The 20,137-nt window shown below is 37.2% G+C and overlaps 1 protein-coding gene and 1 pseudogene across 1 annotated transcript; both read left to right on the plus strand.

Moving 5' to 3' along the window:
- Positions 1-150: 150 nt before the first annotated feature.
- LOC116132022 (metal transporter Nramp6-like) lies at positions 151-2,380 on the plus strand. The gene is made up of 5 exons (XM_031417702.1): positions 151-357; positions 511-615; positions 1,077-1,208; positions 1,590-1,685; positions 2,020-2,380. The coding sequence occupies exons 1-5, from the start codon at positions 202-204 to the stop codon at positions 2,356-2,358; spliced, it is 828 nt and encodes a 275-aa protein (XP_031273562.1). The 5' UTR covers positions 151-201; the 3' UTR covers positions 2,359-2,380.
- Positions 2,381-11,716: 9,336 nt separating this feature from the next.
- On the plus strand, positions 11,717-13,513 carry LOC116132018 (annotated as a pseudogene).
- The last annotated feature ends 6,624 nt before the right edge of the window (positions 13,514-20,137 follow it).

Genomic DNA, 20,137 nt, shown 5'->3' on the forward strand with positions numbered 1-20,137 from the left:
TCATTAACTTTATACCGATTAACATAGAATTTGTATTTGAATCTTCCTTTGTGTCTAGATCCGTGCTATAGTGAGGACGTTTTTAAAGCTTAGATACTATTATTGGACTTTTCTGATGAACTAAAGCTTCTGGTTTTAGCGGCTTCTTAACATAATGTATTCTGACGCCATTGTTGTTCACAGGAGGCCTGCAGATTTTATATGATCGAAAGTGGCTTTGCTCTATCAGTGGCATTTCTCATTAATGTATCAGTTATTTCCGTCAGTGGTGCAGTTTGCAGTTCTTCAAATATGAATCCTGAAGATCAAGATAGTTGCAAAGACTTGGATTTAAACAAAGCCTCCTTTTTACTTAGAGTATGTAATCTGGCAACATTTGTTCGATATTTCAAATGTCTTTTTACCTAGCATTAGTTTCTAGAAGATAGTACTTTTTTCATAATTTTCATTTTCTTCCGGAAGTATACTTTGTTCTTTTTAGTGATACCAGTTTATATATATTGTTTACAGAATGTCTTAGGTAGTTGGAGTTCGAAACTTTTTGCAATTGCTTTGTTGGCATCAGGTCAAAGTTCTACAATAACAGGAACCTATGCAGGGCAATATGTCATGCAGGTATTTTATGATTCTTGTTATTGTATGTCTATATTTCTCTGGTCTATGAATATGAATATCTCAAGTAAAAATATAATCTTGTCACTTTATCTGGGCCTATTTCCTGAGGTTTTTAAGGATATGAACTTACTGGCATAAGTGCGTGTCTCTCTTCTCTGAAATGGATAATTCATTAATAATTGAATTGCACAACTGAGCATCCTTTCCTTGAGTTGGTGTTTAATTTATACTCTTTCGCTTACCTACCAAATTTTCATTGAACAATTAAGATGTTTCTTGGTCAATTTACCATCTTGATAAAGTCAATGCTCAACACATGTTATTTTCCGGAAATTACCTGATAGAACTTATGTATATGATCGTCAACTTGGTTAAAATGCATGTTTGTTGCTTTATATTTGCTTTCTGTGGAACATCTTGTTTTTTGTTTGACAACATTTTCATTTCATCCTGTTTTGTAGGGCTTTCTTGACCTGCGCTTGAGGCCATGGCTTAGGAACTTCCTAACTCGGTGCTTGGCGATAGTCCCTAGTTTAATTGTTGCATTGATTGGTGGTTCTGCTGGGGCTGGACAACTAATTATTATTGCATCGGTAACTGACACAATTTGCAATAGAAACCAAGATTAATTAAAGGGAAAACCTGGTTAAATGGTTAAATGGCTCTGTTATAGTGATTGCCTTAGATAAAATGATATATGGCAGATCTCATTGAAGTGATCTGTTGTGGCCTCTGCGTTATGTTTAGAAGACATTTGAAGACCAATATCTGTACACTTAGTTCCATTGTATTTTTGTATTTAGGATTGCATCCGCTAGAAGAATATAATATTTTATTCTTCTCAGTACTTAATTACCACAAGTCATCTCTGTTTCACATCGCTGTCAAAAGTGATTAGAAAGAAAAGCAGTTTTATTGGTGCATTTTATCTTTTAAAGCCAAACTTTTCACATACCTTAGACGTTTTTTGGCAGATGATTCTCTCATTTGAGCTTCCATTCGCACTTGTTCCGCTTCTCAAGTTTACTAGCAGCAAGGTCAAGATGGGGGCACACGCCAACTCAACTGCGGTAAAACTTTATGCTTGTTGCTTGATTTATATTTTCAAGTGGTTAAAGAGGCAATCCAAGCATTTTTGTTATCTTTCCTGCAAACACCGCTAAAACATTGTAGATATTTGTTGATGATTTTCACATGTTAAGGGATGAACATCGTTGTCTTGCATGTCATTGAGTATGGACATTAGATATGGGGAGGTTCTAACACTATAGAATCTGGAAAATATATCTGTTTTTGTTGCATTTTCCATTTCGCCTTAATTGCATGCAGGACAGCAATTAGAATCAAAGTCTAGAGCATCATCATTAGAGGGCTGATATTTCTTCTTTATATCTCTCCTGACAGATTTCATCTATCACTTGGATCATTGGTTCGCTGATAATGTCGATAAACATATACTATCTTGTAACCAGTTTCATCAAGTTTCTTTTTCATGGCCCTCTAAAACTCGTGGAAGCCATCTTTTTGGGAATATTTGGTTTTTCAGCCATTGCAGTCTATTTAGCTGGAGTAGCTTACCTGGTCTTCCGTAAAAACAAGGAGGCTACACACCTTTTGGCACTAACAACAGATGAAAGTCGACACACATCTAATGGTTCTGGTAATGCATCAATGTACACTCTCCCTCGTGAAGACATCGCATGCATGCAGTTACCGCAGAGAAGGGGAACGGATCTTGAGTAATAGATGGTATGTTAGGTGATATTAGGAAGGCAAAATGTCCGAAACCACTTTTGCTATGCTTTTTCCAAAGAAGTTAATTTTCTTAGTCTGGAGTACATTAGAATAAAGAAAATAGTTTCAGTTTTATGCCTTGCCTCTTTGCTCATGGTCTAGTTCAAAGTTCATTTACCACTTCACTTGAAAGCTCTTCTTTTAATTGATGATATATGTGTCAGTGAGCCTAGGCAATTTTTAATGTAGCTTCTCATGCAGTTATCTAGCCAACCCAACTGGTTTTGCTGGGCTTAACTAACTTGACATAAAATAGAGCAGTGTTTTCGTTACAGTAGGTTTTGAAAGAAGTTTATACCATGCTATACTTTTTTGATTGTCCTAAGTCATATATTGTTGTGCTATCACGTGGGATAAACATGGATTAGGTCTTGGATTAAGGTAGTTAGATGATGCTAACATGGATTGGGTCTTGGGTTCGTCTTGGATTAAAGGTAGTTAGGTGATACTAACATGGGTTGGGTCTTGGGTTTGTCTTGAGGGTTATAGCCAGTGTCACATAATAAACTAATATTTTCGGTGGTTTGCAAGTGTCTGGCCCGTGATAAATTGTATCAAAGCAGTCTTAGATTTTTATCCGTTATGTGGACTCCCCAAATGAAAAGAGGACAAATCCTATTATCTCAAGTTTCCAACATTGATTAAAATTAACATCATAATTAATTGATCAATTAATTAATTAAAAGGGTAACTGTATTTGTGTAATTTGTAAGTCATTAACATTAAACAATTGTGTATATTCTTTTATGTAAATTATAATAAACTAATCAAATTTATTTTTAGGGCATGTATTATTATTTTGTAAAATTCACAAAATAATAATACATATATTAATTATTCATTTAAATTATTTTTCTATAAATTTAATAAAAATATTATAAAGTATTATAAAAGTAAATACATAACTTAATTAAAACCATGATTTAACTTTAACTTTATATACAATCTCGTAAAGGAAAAAAAAATTCTTAATGAAAGAACAATAAGCGGGGCAGGTCTCTGAAAGACTTGAAACAGGCGAAGAAGAAGGAAGCGGGTGCGGATTCAGATAATGAGGATTAGAAGAAGCCGCGAAAGGGTACGAAGAAGCAACTTTTACAAAGGTTATGGAGTGAGGAGGATGAAATTGCTATATTGAAGGGGCTGATTGCCTTCACCAAGAAAAAAGGGATGGACCTGTATCAAGATACGAATGCTTTTCATGATTTTATCAAGAAATCGCTTCACGTGGATGTTACAAGAACTCAAGTGATGGACAAGATTAGGAGATTGAAGAAGAAGTATGAGAACAATCTTGGCAAAGGGAAGAAAGGTGAAGATAGGAGTTTTTCAAAACTCCATGAACGACATGCTTATGATTTGTCTAAAAAGCTGTGGGGCAATGGAAGTATTAGTGGTGTCCTTGAATCGACGACAAAGTATAACGTAGAAGCCAAAAAGAATCAAAACCAGAAAGGGAGTAGTGAGTCTTTAGCTCTTTTCAAAGCTGAGTTGAATGATGGAGCTAGGGATAGGGAGAAGATGGATATTGATAATGATAAGAAAGGGAGCCTGAGCAGTGAAAAAGAGATGATTTTGTTTGATAAGAGTGTTGGGATGGCTAGTTTGGAGGAGTTTGTAATCAAGGAGGGTTTACTTATGATTGGAGGAGCCAAAAATGCGGAATTGGTGGAAAGGTGGAAGAAGCTGCAAATTGCTCAGTTGTAGTTGTTTGTGGAGCGGAATGATTTGATCAAGAAGCAGACTAAGTTGATTTTGGAGGCCATGAAATGATCCGGTCATTGGTTGTTTCGTGGTATAATTTGTGCTTTGTGTGGTGGTTGTTTTGAGAATGACTAATTAAGCGATTAATGTTTTGTGTTTAGTGTTGGCTAATTGTGGAATTATGTGGTATTTCATATTTGTGATTATATCATTCTCTTGAAAGGAGGGTAGATTAAACTTGTTCTAGCCTCATAAATATGTTTAATGTTCATGACTTGCTCATTTTGGTGTAATCATAAATTTATTTATTTATTTACTTTTTGATGACTGGGGTGTTTACTTGTTTAGGCTAGTTTATGTACACCTTGACTAATTTTCAGGGTCTATTAATTATCCTACAAAAACTTTTATTATATCCTTCTATTCTATGTTTTAACATTAACATCATTTTCTTTCAAGATAGTTTGAAGATGGAGGTTTTGAAGAGTAAGGACAATTTTTTCCATATACGTAATTTGATTATTGTTAAGGCCAAAAATCGTCCTTAGCCCAAATAGGAAAAAAGGACTGAATGAGGAAGAGACCAGGCCCAATCCCGATGTGGCCCAATCTGGATTAGGCCCATTTGATACGAGATACAGTCGGCCCAAACCATCCAGGTCTAGGTCTCCAAATCCCAGTTCACTTCCTGGACCTATGAGCGAGTTCAGAGCCCACGACACCCACATATCACTTTCCTGTTCGAGATCACCTTCCTATTCGGGATCACTTTCCTGTTCGAGGTCACCTTCCTATTCGGGATCACATTCTTATTCGAACACTGGTAAGACAACTCACCACCGTCCTAAATCCTCTAGGGTTCGTATCAAAGTCACACTAGGACTCCTATTCCCACCAGGATTGGGAGACCAGATAGTCACTATATAAGCAGAGGCCAACCCTCTCACAAGGAGATCACATTACACCTTCATACCCGAAGCTCTTACTGGAGAGCTTCACATCATCGCCATAGTCACAGTCCCCGACTAGACTTCTGGTAACCTCTCTACTCCCTAGCCCTCACTATATTAGCCTCTTTCAGCCTTGCTGACTTGAGCGTCGGAGTGCCTACTGCAAACACCACCCCAGTGTTTTCCGTTCGCTTCACGCTTATTTCTCTACGTGTGCAGGTGCAGCGAATTGCTAGTGGCCTCAACCTCACGGGATCAGACCCCCTTTCCGTACAGGTAGATTTTTACGTCTACAGTTTGGCGCCCACCATAGGGCCTCTAGCAATCATTCGGCTCGACGAACCTTGCTACTTAGAGGAACATTCCATGGCTAACAATTCAGACAACGCTAACCCTAGCCTTGAGGACAAACTGGAGGCTCTGACTGCCCTCATGCAACAGAATTCAAACAGGTGGCCGCATTGGAAGTCGAGAACAATGCAATCCGGATCGAGAACGCATCCATCAGGGCCGAGAAACAGAAGAGAAGGTGAGTCAGTTTTACTGTCTAGAGCTTTTGCCTAGCCAGGTACCTCCCAATCGGTTCCGCGCCCCAGTTCCATCCATGCAACCTCTCCAAACCCCAGAGCACAGACCCGCGGCCTCCGCCTCCGGTAAAAGGCCTCGTCCAGTAAGTTCATCGGTGGTCGACGATTCGGTCGTGACTCACGGAGAAAAAGATATGCCAACAGAACCCCATTCAGTCGATCCACCCCAGCCTCGAGATCAAGACGCCCAAGTGACAAAAAGCCTGTACCCGCAAGACCAGTCCATTCTCACCATCCCACCTCACCTCCAGTCAACCATCCCAATGCGAACATCATTCGGCTCGGCTCAGCTCGGCTCACCCTTACAGGTTGAACGGCTAATCCAACCAAACCACCGCACTCTAGCCCACCCATCCTGACGGACCGAGTGACTATCAAACAACTCTCTTGACCATTCATGTAGGACGAAACACCAGATCAGTTACCATGGGAGTCATCCGACCGAAGGGAATGACTGGAGATCCAAGCTACCATAGTGTACACGAAGGAATGATCTACAGGCTACATTGTGCGGAATGACCCAACGAAATATACCGAGGACTAATGCGATGGCTAACCTAGTCAAACGGGATGACCTAGTTGTATCCCCCTCTCCTATGGAACAAGTACTGGCCAAGAGGCTGGCCGATGTAGAGGCAGTGATGTGGCGTATCCCAGGAATGTCGGTCCTGACCAAGAAGAGTAGGCCCTACTGTTACGCGGATTCACCCTTTGTGGATGAGATCGCCCTAGCCGACATGACCCAGAAGTTTACTATCCCTAACATGAAACTATACGACGGCACAACCGACCCGGATGATCACATAGCCTCGTACAAGCAGCGGATGTTCACTGTCTTAATACCCCGAGCACTGAGGAAAGCTTGCATGTGCAAGAGTTTTGGTTTAAGATTTTCTGGTCCAGCACTCCAGTGGTACACAAATCTCCCGAATGGTTCCATTGACTCATTCGCTTAGCTCACCGACACCTTTGTGGAGCAGTTTGCCAGCAACAAGAAACTTGAGAAGCTGTCGGCCGATCTATACAGAGTACACCAGAGGAGATGAGAGCCATTGAAAGAGTATGTCAGCAGATTCAACAACGAGAAGATTTCCATCCCTTCTTGTAACCCCGAGACAGTTGTAGACGCCTTCAAGAAGGGTCTCCTCCCCGATGGAGAACTATACAAAGAACTGACAAAGCTGGGTTGCACCACGATAGAAGACCCTCTAGCTTGAGCTGTAATCCAGATAAGGTGGGAGGAAGATGAGATAAACCGAGCAACTCACGCCAGATATGACTGAATGCAGTATGACAGGAGGCCAGAGCTCAGATCGATTGCAGGCCCTACAACATCACCAAAAAAGCAGGGAAGGGCGCCTACCAGCTCCAAACTCCCAAAGGCAAAGATATCAGCAACGGTTGGAATGCAATTCATCCCACACGCTACTACTTTTAGGTGAAATCAATCTAAATATTTGTTGTCTTTTCATTTTTTATTTAAAAAGGATGAGTGGGCCTATCCACCTCCTTCATAGGCAGTCGGTCTCATGGCCTGAATTCAATGAAGCATTATTCAGCAATTGACACCTTCGAATCAGCCCTTCCCGATTCATGAGTTTTCACACTTCAGATCGACCCTGCTTAATCAAATGTTTGTTACACCTTTGGATCAACCCTGCTCGATACACGTAATTACACCTTCGGATCGGCCTGCTCGATCCACGGATTTGCATCAAATGTTTGTTACACCTTCAGATCGACCCTACTCGATCCACGAATTTACATCTTCGAAATTGACCCTACTCGATCAAATGTTAATTTAACCTAGTTGTGTTTAGCCATGTAGCCTCAAAAGTCGAATATGCATATAAAGAGTTGTATCTGCATATTGCTGATAAAATTTATGGCCTATACCAGTGACCTTTGTAGAATATGGAGTTTCTGTTGTCAAGGAAATGAAAGGCTGGAGCCTTTATCGAATATTATGGCACTGGGGATGCTATAATCCCCCAAAACTCCATGTGGTCCCTCAGTTGTTATAGATCATCCCAAATCAGTAATTGCCTCCTGTGGGGATGCAATCTTTAAATGTTTGTAAATATCATGAACTCTATGTTTCTTTAGTTTGGGTGTTTCATTTTTCAATAGAATTAAAGTGTCTTATGAGAGAGGTTATAATGAGTGGAGTTGGTGGACATTTAATTTATCAGGTGTATTTACAAGCAGGCAATTGATAAAATAGTGTGGTAGTTGAGGATTATATTTTTTAACCATTATGAAGGGCTGGTCGCAACTAAAACTGTAACCTGTGGAATTTGTGTATCGAATCCTTAATTTAATAAAACATAGTGGAGAAGCATATTGAGTCAAAATAGGGGCATATTGAAGGTGGCATCAGGGGAGGGCCATAAGATTCCTAAAAAAATTATACTTTTGAACAGAAGGACCATCTGATAACTTTACAGGGAGGAAAAGATGGAATAGAGTGGAATTTAAAACAAGAAAGCTACTCTTGCAATGGAGTTATAATTGTTTAAGAGGAAAAAGCTAGATGTTAGCAGTTGTTTATACTGAACATGGAGCTTTGGTTGTATATTCGTCATTAATGCTGGAGGTATTTTTAAAAAATAAGAACGAAAACTGGTAACATTTATCAGAGCTAGATCTTGATGTATTTGATATGTTGTCTAATATTTATTAAGTTCATTCGGCTTTGGGAACTTCCGTGAATCCTCTCGTATTGTTAAGAATTTTAAAGTAGTTGTTCAAAATAAGGGAACAGGAATAAAGTTGAGGGTTGCAGAGCTGCAATGTAGTGCACAAGTGAAGGGGGTTTGTATTATAGGAGTTTTCCTGACTAATAATGACTAGCACTTAAAGGTTGTAGTTTCTATTAATTAGTTTCTTGGCCTTTGGACTTAGGGATGCTTACTCGTGTTTGCATTCTTTCGTGAATAGTGGTGCAAGACATTATTGGTGCCATTGGCATCAGTTTGGAATTTTAATAACAGGCAATTCCTTTTTAGATTTTGCATTGCACCAATATGAAACTTTGATTGAATGTATTAACAGGGATCAACTGCAGAAGTCTTTGTGATGTAATTGTTTACTTAATCAGAATAGCATGATATGTGATAATTTATGTGCATTCATGCAGAATACGAGTGGAAAAACTATTTGCTTAATGGGTCATGGATTCCTTGTTTCCAGTGCATATATAGATCCTGGAAAATTGTAAGTTCAGTAGTTTTTCTTTCCTTCTGAGAAACCAAAAATTACAAAGCTTCTAATCAGTATACAATCTTTTTATAATTTGTGGATAACTACAGTTGAGACGATCACGTCAGGAGCGCTATACAAGTATGAGGGGCGGATTCATCCTAAGTTGAAGGAATCCTCCCATTATTTGTTTTGGTGAACATCATTTTTTTTCTCTTAAAGTTTCCGATTATGCTTAAAGGACGTGTTCGAATGTTAAAATTAATCACTGTTGAAATTAATCAAGTGTTCATAATTATCATAAGTTAAGGAATTAAAAAAATATCTTTTCAGCCAAAGAAGTGGTACAAAAGAGATGCTGTATCAAGTGGGGCCATGTATATAGTCTATTTTATTTGTGTCTGGTAGAGATACAAGGTGAATTAGTTTATTGACGTGTGCTCGCTGTGCAATTCACAAAACAGAAATTAAGGCATGTTCGAAAAGTCCACATTAATTCCTAAATGAATTCACCTGGAGTTCGTTCTGAATTCAACATCATGTATCTTCTTTGAGAGACTTTTTTCTTTGTTGCAGTTACTTGGGACATATTAGTGGCTTCATGTGCTGCTTAATTATCAGTCCCTCGCGGCCAATCTTGGTGTGTACAGGTCTGTGATCTATAACCGGCCATATGTACTACAAAGCTAGTTTCAATGTCAGTACTGATACAACTTTTTATTACGAATGTTCTTTCTTTGATTGTAGGAAAGCATTTAGAAGAACACTGTAGAAGTGAATATTCCTAGGGTGCCAAACTCATCTTAGGGTCCTTGCTGAAATTGCTATAGTTGCATGGACATAACTGAAGGTAAGCATATCTCTCATTGCTTGTAGTGAGTAATATGAATGCTCTCATTTCTATTGCTTAATTGTCTTGAAATCTAAGCACTTATGCAAAATAGGTTGCATATCTAGACATATTGATCTAGGTAATTAGAGAGAAAATATTATTGTCCTTAATCAAACAAGGCTATGCTTATTACATATAGACTAAAAGATGCACCTAGGCAACACAGACACACAGGAAAAATAAAAATAAAAAAAAGATGCTAGTTTAAGTTTATGGTCAATTATTATACATTATAGGTTTTGACTTGCAACTCTACCACTAGGTCCTATGGTGCAAGATTAGCAAAAATTTTAGGTTCTACTGAAGATGCTATCTTTTTCCTGTTTTTTTTCCCTGGTCACAACATATCCTTGTTTTTACTCTTATTGAATTTAATGATATTAAAATTGAGATTCAGTAAGGGTTGCGTCTTTTGGTCTTGAAGCAGGTCCTTATTGGTTGGGATACTCGTCCATGAGCACACTTGCCATCTTATATACATTGCATTTTTGGCTTAATTGAGTTAATACCTATGTCGAACTTGATAGCATGGAGAAGATGAGAAATGGACTGACTCCTAAATGAAATGAACTTATTCTGTGGTAGACATACAATGAAGCTGTATAATGGGATTAATAACTTATTTAAATATGTTATATATGCACATATATGTTTGCTTGTAGTTGCAGTCAATGATAAGAGAGGCTTACTATATATGCAGCATTTCTCCATTAGTATCAATATTCCTGATACTTGCTGTTCAACATATCGACTGATCAATTCTCTATTCAGTGATTGGAACGGCCTTTGCTTTGAATATGCTCTTTAAAATCCAGTATGGATGGTGTCCTTCTGAACTGGGTTGAGTACATTGTTTTCTAGCTACAACAATATGGGGTATGTTGATAGATTTCGATATGGTATAATCTAGATGAAACTGCAAATGAATGGTTCATTGAATCTGTATCGGCTAGGAACGTGAAATTGCTTTATTAGTCTGGTGCGACAAAATATGTAAGACAAAAAAAATGAAATCAACTTAAGTTTTCATGTCTTTTGTTTGCAGGTTAGGAAGCTCGAATTTTATTGTTTCTTGTATTTACAATGGCGGATGCTTTTTGGCTGGACTTGGCTATGCAAAGCCTGATGCGAAAGAAGTTTTGTATGGCCTTTTGTTCCCCAACTCAAAGGAAATGGGTGCTACTGGTCTTGCAATTTCTTCTTGGTGCTATGGTTATGCCGTAGGTTTCATATTTCTTCCAATTCAAATATTTAAATACTAATGAAAGTTCTCATCTTGTTGTTGTGTTCATATCTTTTGTAGGCACAATCTCTTCCTGCACTCAGCCTGGTGTTCTAGAAAAATCCCAGATCTGTTCGAGGCATCAAGGTGAAGTTTAAATCTTGTAGACGGTTTGCTGGAGATTTGGCTATAACATCATTGATGTTGGAGCTAAATACATTGTTACCCTTTCCTACGCTTAAACTTCTAGGTTTTGTATTCTTCACATTATATCAGTGCAAAAGGTGTGTTATCAGTTCTCCACATCTCACATGTCTGCATCAATCTGCAGTAGTGCAATAGTATTATTGCGAGTTTTCATTTGCATTTGTATCTAGATTCATGTTACAGGTAGGTACCTTTTGGGCTTAACACAATTATAGAGAATTAACTCTAGGTGTCTGTGTGTTGCTGAGAGTATATATAGAATGTTAGGCCCTTAACAATTTAAGCTTTTAGATTAATAGTTATACAATATTTACGGACCAATGGGTGAGGAAATGTTTTTGGATTTATGTAAATCTAAATTGTTAAGGGTAGTAAAATCAGAACATGCTCTTATTCATTAACTTTATACCGATTTAACATAGAATTTGTATTTAATCTTCCTTGTGTCTAGATCGTGCTATATGAGGACGTTTTTAAAGCTTAGATACTATTATTGGGACTTTTCTGATGAACTAAAGCTTGCGTTTTAGCGGCTCTTAACATAATGTATTCTGACGCCATTGTGTTCACAGGAGGCCTGCAGTTTTATATGATCGAAAGTGCTTTGCTCTATCAGTGATTTCTCATTAATGTATCAGTTATTTCCGTCAGTGGTGCAGTTTGCAGTCTTCAAATATAATCCTGAGATCAAGATAGTTTGCAAAGACTGGATTTAAACAAGCCCCTTTTTACTTAGAGTAATGTAATCTGGCAACATTTGTTCGATATTTCAAATGTCTTTTTTCTCATTAGTTTCTAGAAGATAGTACCTTTTTCATAATTTTCATTTTCTTCCGGAAGTAACTTTGTTCTTTTAGGTGATACCATTTAATAATTGTTTAGAATGTCTTAGGTAGGTGGAGTTCGAAACTTTTGCAATGCTTGGTTGGCATCAGGTCAAAGTTCTACAATAACGGGACACATAGCAGGGCAATATGTCATGCAGGTATTTATGATCTTGTTAGTGTATGTCTATATTTCTCTGGTCTATGAATATGAATATCTCAAGTAAAATATAATCTTGTCACTTTATCTGGGCTATTTCCTGAGGTTTTTAAGGATATGAACTTACTGGCATAAGTGCGTGTCTTCTTCTCGTGAAATGGATAATCATTATATGAATTCCAACTGAGCATCCTTTCCTTGAGTGGTGTTTAATTTATACTCTGTCGCTTACCCTACCAAATTTTCATTGAAAATTAGATGTGTTTGGTCAGTACCATCTTGATAATAGTCAATGCTCAACACATGTTTTTCCGGAAATTACCTGATAGAAACTTATGTATATGATCGTCAACTGGTTAAAAATGCATGTTTGTTGCTTTATATTGCTTCTGTGGAACATCTGTTTTTTGTTTGACAACATTTTCATTTCATCCTGTTTTGTAGGGCTTTCTTGACCTGCGCTTGAGGCCATGGCTTAGGAACTTCCTAACTCGGTGTGGCGATAGTCCTAGTTTAATTGTTGCATTGATTGGTGGTTTGCTGGGGTGGACAACTATTTATTATTGCATCGGTAACTGACACAATTTGCAATAGCAAACCAAGATTATTAAAGGGAAAACCTGGTTAAATGGTTAAATGGCTCTGTATAGTGATTGCCTTAGATAACGATATATGGCAGATCTCATTGAAGTGATCTGTTGGCCTCTGCGTTATGTTAGAAGACATTTGAAGACAAATATCTGTACACTTAGTTCACTTGTATTTTTGTATTTAGGATGCATCGCTAGAAGAATATAATATTTTATTCTTCTCAGTACTTAATACCACAAGTCATCTCGTTTCAATCGCTGTCAAAAGTGATTAGAAAGAAAAGCAGTTTTATTGGTGCATTTATCTTTTAAAGCCAAACTTTTACATACCTTAGACGTTTTTTGGCAGCAGATGATTCTCTCATTTGAGCTTCCATTCGCACTTGTTCCGCTTCTCAAGTGTTACTAGCAGCAATGTCAAAGATGGGACGGCACACGCCAACTAACTGCGGTAAAAATTTAGCTTGTTGGCTTGATTTATATTTCAAGTGGGTTAAAGAGGTCAATCCAAGCATTTTGTTATCTTTCCTGCAACACCGCTAAAAATGTAGATATTTGTGATGATTTCAATGTTAAGGGTGAAATCGTTTGTCCTTGCATGTCATTGAGTATGGACATTAGATATGGGAGGTTCTAACACTAAGAATCTGGAAAATAATATGTTTTGTGTGCTTTTCATTTCGCTTATTGCATGCAGGCCAGCAATTAGAATCAAAGTCCGAGCATCATCATTAGGGGATGATATTTCTCCTTTGTATCTCTCCTGACAGATTGCATCTATCACTTGGACATTGGTTGCTGATAATGGCGATTAAACTAATACTATTGTACCAGCTTCATCAGTTTCTTTTCTGGCCCTCTAAAAATCGTGGAAGCCATCTTTGGGATATTTGGCTTTTCAGCCATTGCAGTCTATTTAGTGGAGTAGCTTACCTGGTCTTCCGTAAAAACAAGGAGGCTACACACCTTTTGGCACTAAACACAGTGAAAGTCGACACACATCTAATGGTTCTGGTAATGCATCAATGTACACTCTCCCTCGTGAAGACATCGCATGCATGCAGTTACGCAGAGAAGGGGAACGGATCTGAGTGAATAGATGGTATGTTAGGTGATATTAGGAGGCAAAATGTCCAAACCACTTTGCTATGCTTTTCCAAAGAAGTAATTTTCTTAGTGGAGTACATTAGAATAAAGAAAATAGTTTCAGTTTTATGCCTGCCTCTTTGCTCATGGGCTAGTTCAAAGTCATTTACCACTTCACTTGAAAGCTCTTCTTTTAATGATGATATAGGTCAGTGAGCTAGGCAATTTAATGTAGCATTCTCATGCAGTTATCTAGCCAACCCAACGGTTGGGGGCTAACTAACTTGACAAAAATAGAGCAGTGTTTTCGTTACAGTAGGTTTTGAAAGAAGTTTATACCATGCTAATTTTTGATTGTCCTAAGTCATATATTGTTGTGCTATCACGTGGGATAAACATGGATTGGTCTTGGATTAAGGTGTTAGATGATGTAACATGGATTGGGCTTGGTTCGTCTTGGATTAAAGGTAGTTAGGTGATACAACAGGGTTGGGTCTTGGGTTTGTCTTGAGGGTTATAGCCAGTGTCACATAATAACTATATTTTTCGGTGGTTTGCAAGTGTCTGGCCGTGATAAATTGTATCAAAGCCAGTCTTAGATTTTTATCCGTTATGTGGACTCCCCAAATGAAAAGAGGACAAATCCTATTATCTCAAGTTTCCAACATTGATTAAAATTAACATCATAATTAATGATCAATATTAATTAAAAGGGTAACTGTGATTTGTGTAATTTGTAAGTCATTAACTTAACCATTGTGTATATTCTTTTAGTAAATTATAATAAACAATCAAATTTATTTTAGGGCATGTTTATTATTTTGTAAAATTCACAAAATATAATACATATATTATTATTCATTTAATATTTTTCATAAATTTAATTAAAAAATTATAAAGTATTATAAAAGTAAATAACAAACTTAATTAAAACCATGATTTAACTTTAACTTTATATACATCTCGTAAAGGAAAAAAAAAATTCTTAATGAAAGAACAATAAGCGGGGCAGGTATCTGAAAGACTTGAAACGGCGAAGAAGAAGGAAGCGGGTGCGGATCAGATAATGAGGATAGAAGAAGCCGCGAAAGGGTACGAAGAAGCAACTTTACAAAGGTTATGGAGTGAGGAGGATGAAATGCTATGAATTGAAGGGGCTTGATATGCCTTCACCAAGAAAAAAAGGGATGGACCTCGTATCAAGATACGAATGCTTTTCATGATTTTATCAAGAAATCGCTTCACGTGGATGTTACAAACTCAAGTGATGGACAAGATTAGGAGATTGAAGAAGAAGTATGAGAACATCTTGGCAAAGGAAGAAAGGTGAAGATAGGGTTTTCAAAACTCCATGAACGACATGCATGATTTGTCTAAAAAGCTGTGGGGCAATGGAAGTATTAGTGGTGTCCTTGAACGACGACAAAGTATAACGTAGAAGCCAAAAGAATCAAAACCAGAAAGGGAGTAGTGAGTCTTAGTCTTTCAAGCTGAGGTGAATGATGGAGCTAGGGATAGGGAGAAGAGGATATTGATAATGATAAGAAAGGGAGCTGAGCAGTGAAAAAGAGATGATTTTGTTGATAAGAGTGTTGGATGGCTAGTTTGGAGGAGTTGTAATCAAGGAGGGTTTTACTTATGATTGGAGAGCCAAAAATGCGGGGAATGGTGGAAAAGGTGGAAGAAGCTGCAATTGCTCAGTTGTAGTTTGTTGTGGAGCGGAATGATTGATCAAGAAGCAGACTAAGTTGATTTGGAGGCCATGAAATGATCCGGGCATTGGTTGTTTCGTGGTATAATTTGTGCTTTGTGTGGTGGTTGTTTGAGAATGACTAATAAGCGATTAATGTTTTGTGTTTAGTGTTGGCTAATTGTGGAATTATGTGTATTCATATTTGTGATTATATCATTCTCTTGAAAGGAGGGTAGATTAAACTTGTTCTAGCCTCATAAATATGTTTAATGTTCATGACTTGCTCATTTTGGTGTAATCATAAATTTATTTTATTACTTTTTGATGACTGGGGTGTTTACTGGCTAGGCTAGTTATGTACACTGACTAATTTTCAGGTGTATATTATTATCCTACAAAAACTTTTATTATCCTTCTATTCTATGTTTTAACATTAACATCATTTTCTTTCAAGATAGTTGAAGATGGAGGTTTTGAAGAGTAAGGAAATTGTTTCATATACGTAATTTGATTATTGTAAGCCAAAACGTCCTTAGCCCAAATAGGAAAAAAGGACTGAATGAGGAAGAGACCAGGCCCAATCCCGATGTGGCCAATTGGATTAGGCCCAAATACGAGATACAGTGGCCAAACCATCCAGGTCTAGGTCTCCAATCCCAGTCACTTCCTGGACCTATGAGCGAGTTCAGAGCCCACGACACCCACATATCACTTTCCTGTTCGAGATCACCTTCCTATTCGGGATCACTTTTCCTGTCGAGGTCACCTTCCTATTCGGGATCACATCTATTCGAACACTGGTAAGACAACTCACCACCGTCCTATAACCCATTATTTTTGTATAAATACGTATCAAGGCTCGCCACTCTTCATTGTCAACAATTTCTTTCTCAACATTTTCTTATTTCGAGGTTTGTTCTGTGTCAACTGGGAATGCTTTTTTATTTTTCTTCTTGCTGTTTGGTTTCCTGGGATGTGTAACCAAAAAGTTTCTAAATTTTTATTTATTTTGGTCTTAACCCGGATAGTGAATATGGAATATCTTTGCAAGACTGCCTTGTGTAGCCATTTGCTTCGCTTTTTGGTTGGATTTAGAGTTTGTTTTCTGTTTGTTTGCTGAGAGAACGTGGGAAAATATATCAGCTTTTCCTTTTCATTTGTATTTTATTCTTGGTTTTTGTTTTTATATGTTTTTATTTTGTTTACCTGTGGTGGGTTTTTCATTTTATTGAATATAATAATTCTACTTACCTCAAACGTTCGATTTTTTTATTTTATTTTCTTTCAGTTTCTCAACAACCAAACGAAGTGTGAATTATAATCATTCTGCACTTTACATATAAATCTTGTTTATATTAAATTCAATTTATATATTCCTTTGAAGATTTTCAGTTCTGAAGTTTTTTTTTTCAGAATCGTGCTGATCAGTCATTGTATGTTTTTAAGTGCAATTTTTCACCTTTTTCAAATGCAAACTAAAACTCTAATTTATTGTTTCAGTTTTCCAAGTAGAGTAATGCCTGAATTATATTGTTCATACGATTGAAACTTCATCTTTTGTGATTGATCAGAATAGCATAAAGAAACAAAAAAGTGGCTATGGCGGCTGCAACATCTGGGCAGCCACAATTCATTGCTAGCACTGGCGGAAACCGGAGCTTTTCGAATACACCACTGATTGAGAATGAAGAAACTGACCAAATTGTCGTGCCCGATGTGAGTTTTTAATTTCTAGTATTATCATGATTCATAGTATCATTTCTGTGTTTGCTTGTAAATTGATTGACTTTGTGAAATAATTTGTTTGATGAGCCCTGAAACTTTGTGCCTTTTCAGGCTTAAGATGGGTTGCAGAAAATCTTTTTTTGGGATTTAAATCTTTATTTTAGTTGGTAATCGCATGGAAGTTTTTTGGTGTGGCTACAATTTGTGGTTGATGAAGATGGTTTGGGTTGTATTGAAAAAGTGAAGTTAAGTAAGAATAATATTGTAGTTGTTTCTTAGATACTACTTGCATAAAACTTTTTATCAACTAATATCTTACCGGCTGCAATGGTCATTATTCCGTGATAGGGGCTGCACTTAGACATGGTTTTTTAAAGTAATTTGAGTTCATCATCCCGATCATCATCACTATCATTTTACTTTTTCAAATTTTTGTTTCGTGAACGCTTCAATTGGTTGGTTGTCTCTATTATTAATTATCTTGGTTAGATATTGGAAAGGGACTTTGGGAATGTGAGTTAGAAAAGTCAATCTAGAGATAAGTCCATGTTATGACTTATTATTAAGTAATTAGCATTATCAGCTTTGAACCTAGTACTATTGATAAAATGATATCTGCTTCCATTGAGCACAAGCTGCTGAAGTCTTACCTATTCAATTTAACTTGTGGTCCTTTTTGGATATTACGTTTCGTATCTTACTATTACAAATCTGTCCAAACATCTGCATGCGATTTAGAGACACTTTTTAGTGGATTGGTTTTTTATGTTCTTTTAACCTAGTGGTTTTAGCCATGTAGCCTCAAAAGTCGAATATGGCAGATAAAGAGTATGTATCTGCTATTGCTTGATAAATTTATGGGCTATACCAGTGACCTTGTCGGAACTAGGAGTTTCTGTTGTCAAGGAAATGAAATGGCTGGCTGCCTTTACGAATTATGATAGGCATGGGGATGCTATTAATCCCCCAAAACTCCATGTGGTCCTCAGTTGTTATGATCACCCCCAAAGCAGTAATTGCTCCTGTGGGGATGCAATCGTGTTAAATTGTTTGTAAATAATCATGAAAACTCTATGTCCTTTAGTTTGGGGTTTCATTTTTCAAGGAATTAAGTGTTTATAGAGGCAGGGTGAAAAATGAGTGGGTTGGTGGACATTTAATTTATCAGGTGTATTTTATAAGCAGGCAATTGATAAAATAGTGTGGTAGTTGAGGATATATTTGTTAAAACCATTATGGAAGGCTGGTCGCAACTAAAACTGTAACCTGTGAATTTGTGTATCGAATCCTTAATTTAAATACATAGTGGAGAAGCAATTGAGTCAAAATAGGTGGGGCTTGATATTGAAGGCCGCCGCACACAGGGGAGGGCAGTAAATTAATAAAAAAAATATACTTTTCGAACAGAAGGGACCATCTGATAACTTACAGGGAGCGATAACAATGGAATAGAGTGGAATTTAAAACAAGAAAGCTACTCTTGCAATGAGTTATAATTGTTTGCAAGAGGAAAAGCTAGATGTAGCAGTGGTGTTATACTGAACCTGGATGCTTTGGTTGTATATTCTCATTAATGCTGGAGTATTTTTAAACTAAGAACGAAACGGTTATACATTCTTCAAGAGATAGTATTGATGTATTGATATGTTGTTATAGTATGTATTAAGTCATTCTGGCTTTGGGAACTTCCGTGAATCCTCTCGTAATTGTTAAGAATTTTTAATTAGTTTCAAAATAAGGGAAACAGGAATAAATTTGGGTGCAGAGCTGACAATGTAGTGCAGTGAAGGCATTGGGTTCTTCGTATAGGAGTTTTCCTGACTAATAATTTGAATAGCTACTTTAAAGGTTGTAGTTTCTATTAATAGTTTATTGGCCTTGGACTTAGGATGGCTTACTACGTGTTTGCATCTTAGTGAAGAGTGGTGCAAGACACTTATTGGTGCCATTGGACCTCAGTTTCTGGAATTTTAAAAACCGGGCAATCCGTTTTTTCCTTTTGTTAGATTGGCATTGTACCAATATGAAACTTTGATTGAATGTATTAACAGGGTCAACTGCAGAAGTCTTTGTGATGTAATTGTTGACTTAAATCAGGAATAGCATGATATGTGTAATTTATGTGACATTCATGCAGATCGAGTGGAAAAACTTATTGCCTTATCTGGGTCATGGGATTCCTTGTTTCCATGCATATATAGACCTGGAAATTGTAAGTTCAGTAGTTGTCTTTCCTTCTGAGAAACCAAAAATGACAAAGCTTCTAATCAGTATACACTCTTATATTTTGTGGATAACGTTAACAGTTGAGAGGATCACAGCAGGAGCGGCTATACAAGGTGAGTGCGGTTTCATCCTAAGTGGAAGGAATCCTCCCGATTTGTTGTGTGAACACATTTTTTTTCTCTAAACGTTGCATGATTAGGCTTAAGGACGTGTTCGAATGTTTTAAATTAATCACTGTTGAAATTAATAAGGGTCAGTTTTTTCTTCCATAATTTATCATAAGTTTAAGGAATTAAAAAATATTTTTCAGCCAAAGAAAAGTGGTACAAAAGAGATGCTGTATGCAAGGGGCCATGTATCTAGTCTATTTTTATTTGTGTCTTGGTAGCGATACAAGCGCTGAATTAGTTTATTTGACTTGTGCTGCCTGTGCAATTCACAAAACAGAAATTAAAGGCAGGTTTCCAAAAGTAAAATTAATTCGAAATGAATTACCTGGAGTTCGTTTGAATTCAACATCTGTATTTCTCTTGGAGACTTGTTTTCTTTTGTTGCAGTTACTTGGGCTCATATTAGTGGGTTCATGTGCTGCTTTAATATTCAGTCCCTCGCGGCCAATCTTGGGTTGTCACAGGTCGTGATCTATAACTGGCCATATGTA

The sequence above is a fragment of the Pistacia vera genome, unplaced genomic scaffold, assembly GCF_008641045.1.
Source record: "Pistacia vera cultivar Batoury unplaced genomic scaffold, PisVer_v2 Contig247, whole genome shotgun sequence".
Lineage (NCBI taxonomy): Eukaryota > Viridiplantae > Streptophyta > Magnoliopsida > Sapindales > Anacardiaceae > Pistacia > Pistacia vera.

Excerpts from the sequence above, each read along its gene's own strand:
- LOC116132022 (XM_031417702.1), top strand. The coding sequence starts at position 202 with ATGATCGAAAGTGGCTTTGCTCTATCAGTGGCATTTCTCATTAATGTA. Across the intron at positions 616-1,076 it reads CAGGGCAATATGTCATGCAG|GGCTTTCTTGACCTGCGCTT; the intron begins GTATTTTATGAT and ends CCTGTTTTGTAG. Across the intron at positions 1,686-2,019 it reads CACACGCCAACTCAACTGCG|ATTTCATCTATCACTTGGAT; the intron begins GTAAAACTTTAT and ends CTCTCCTGACAG.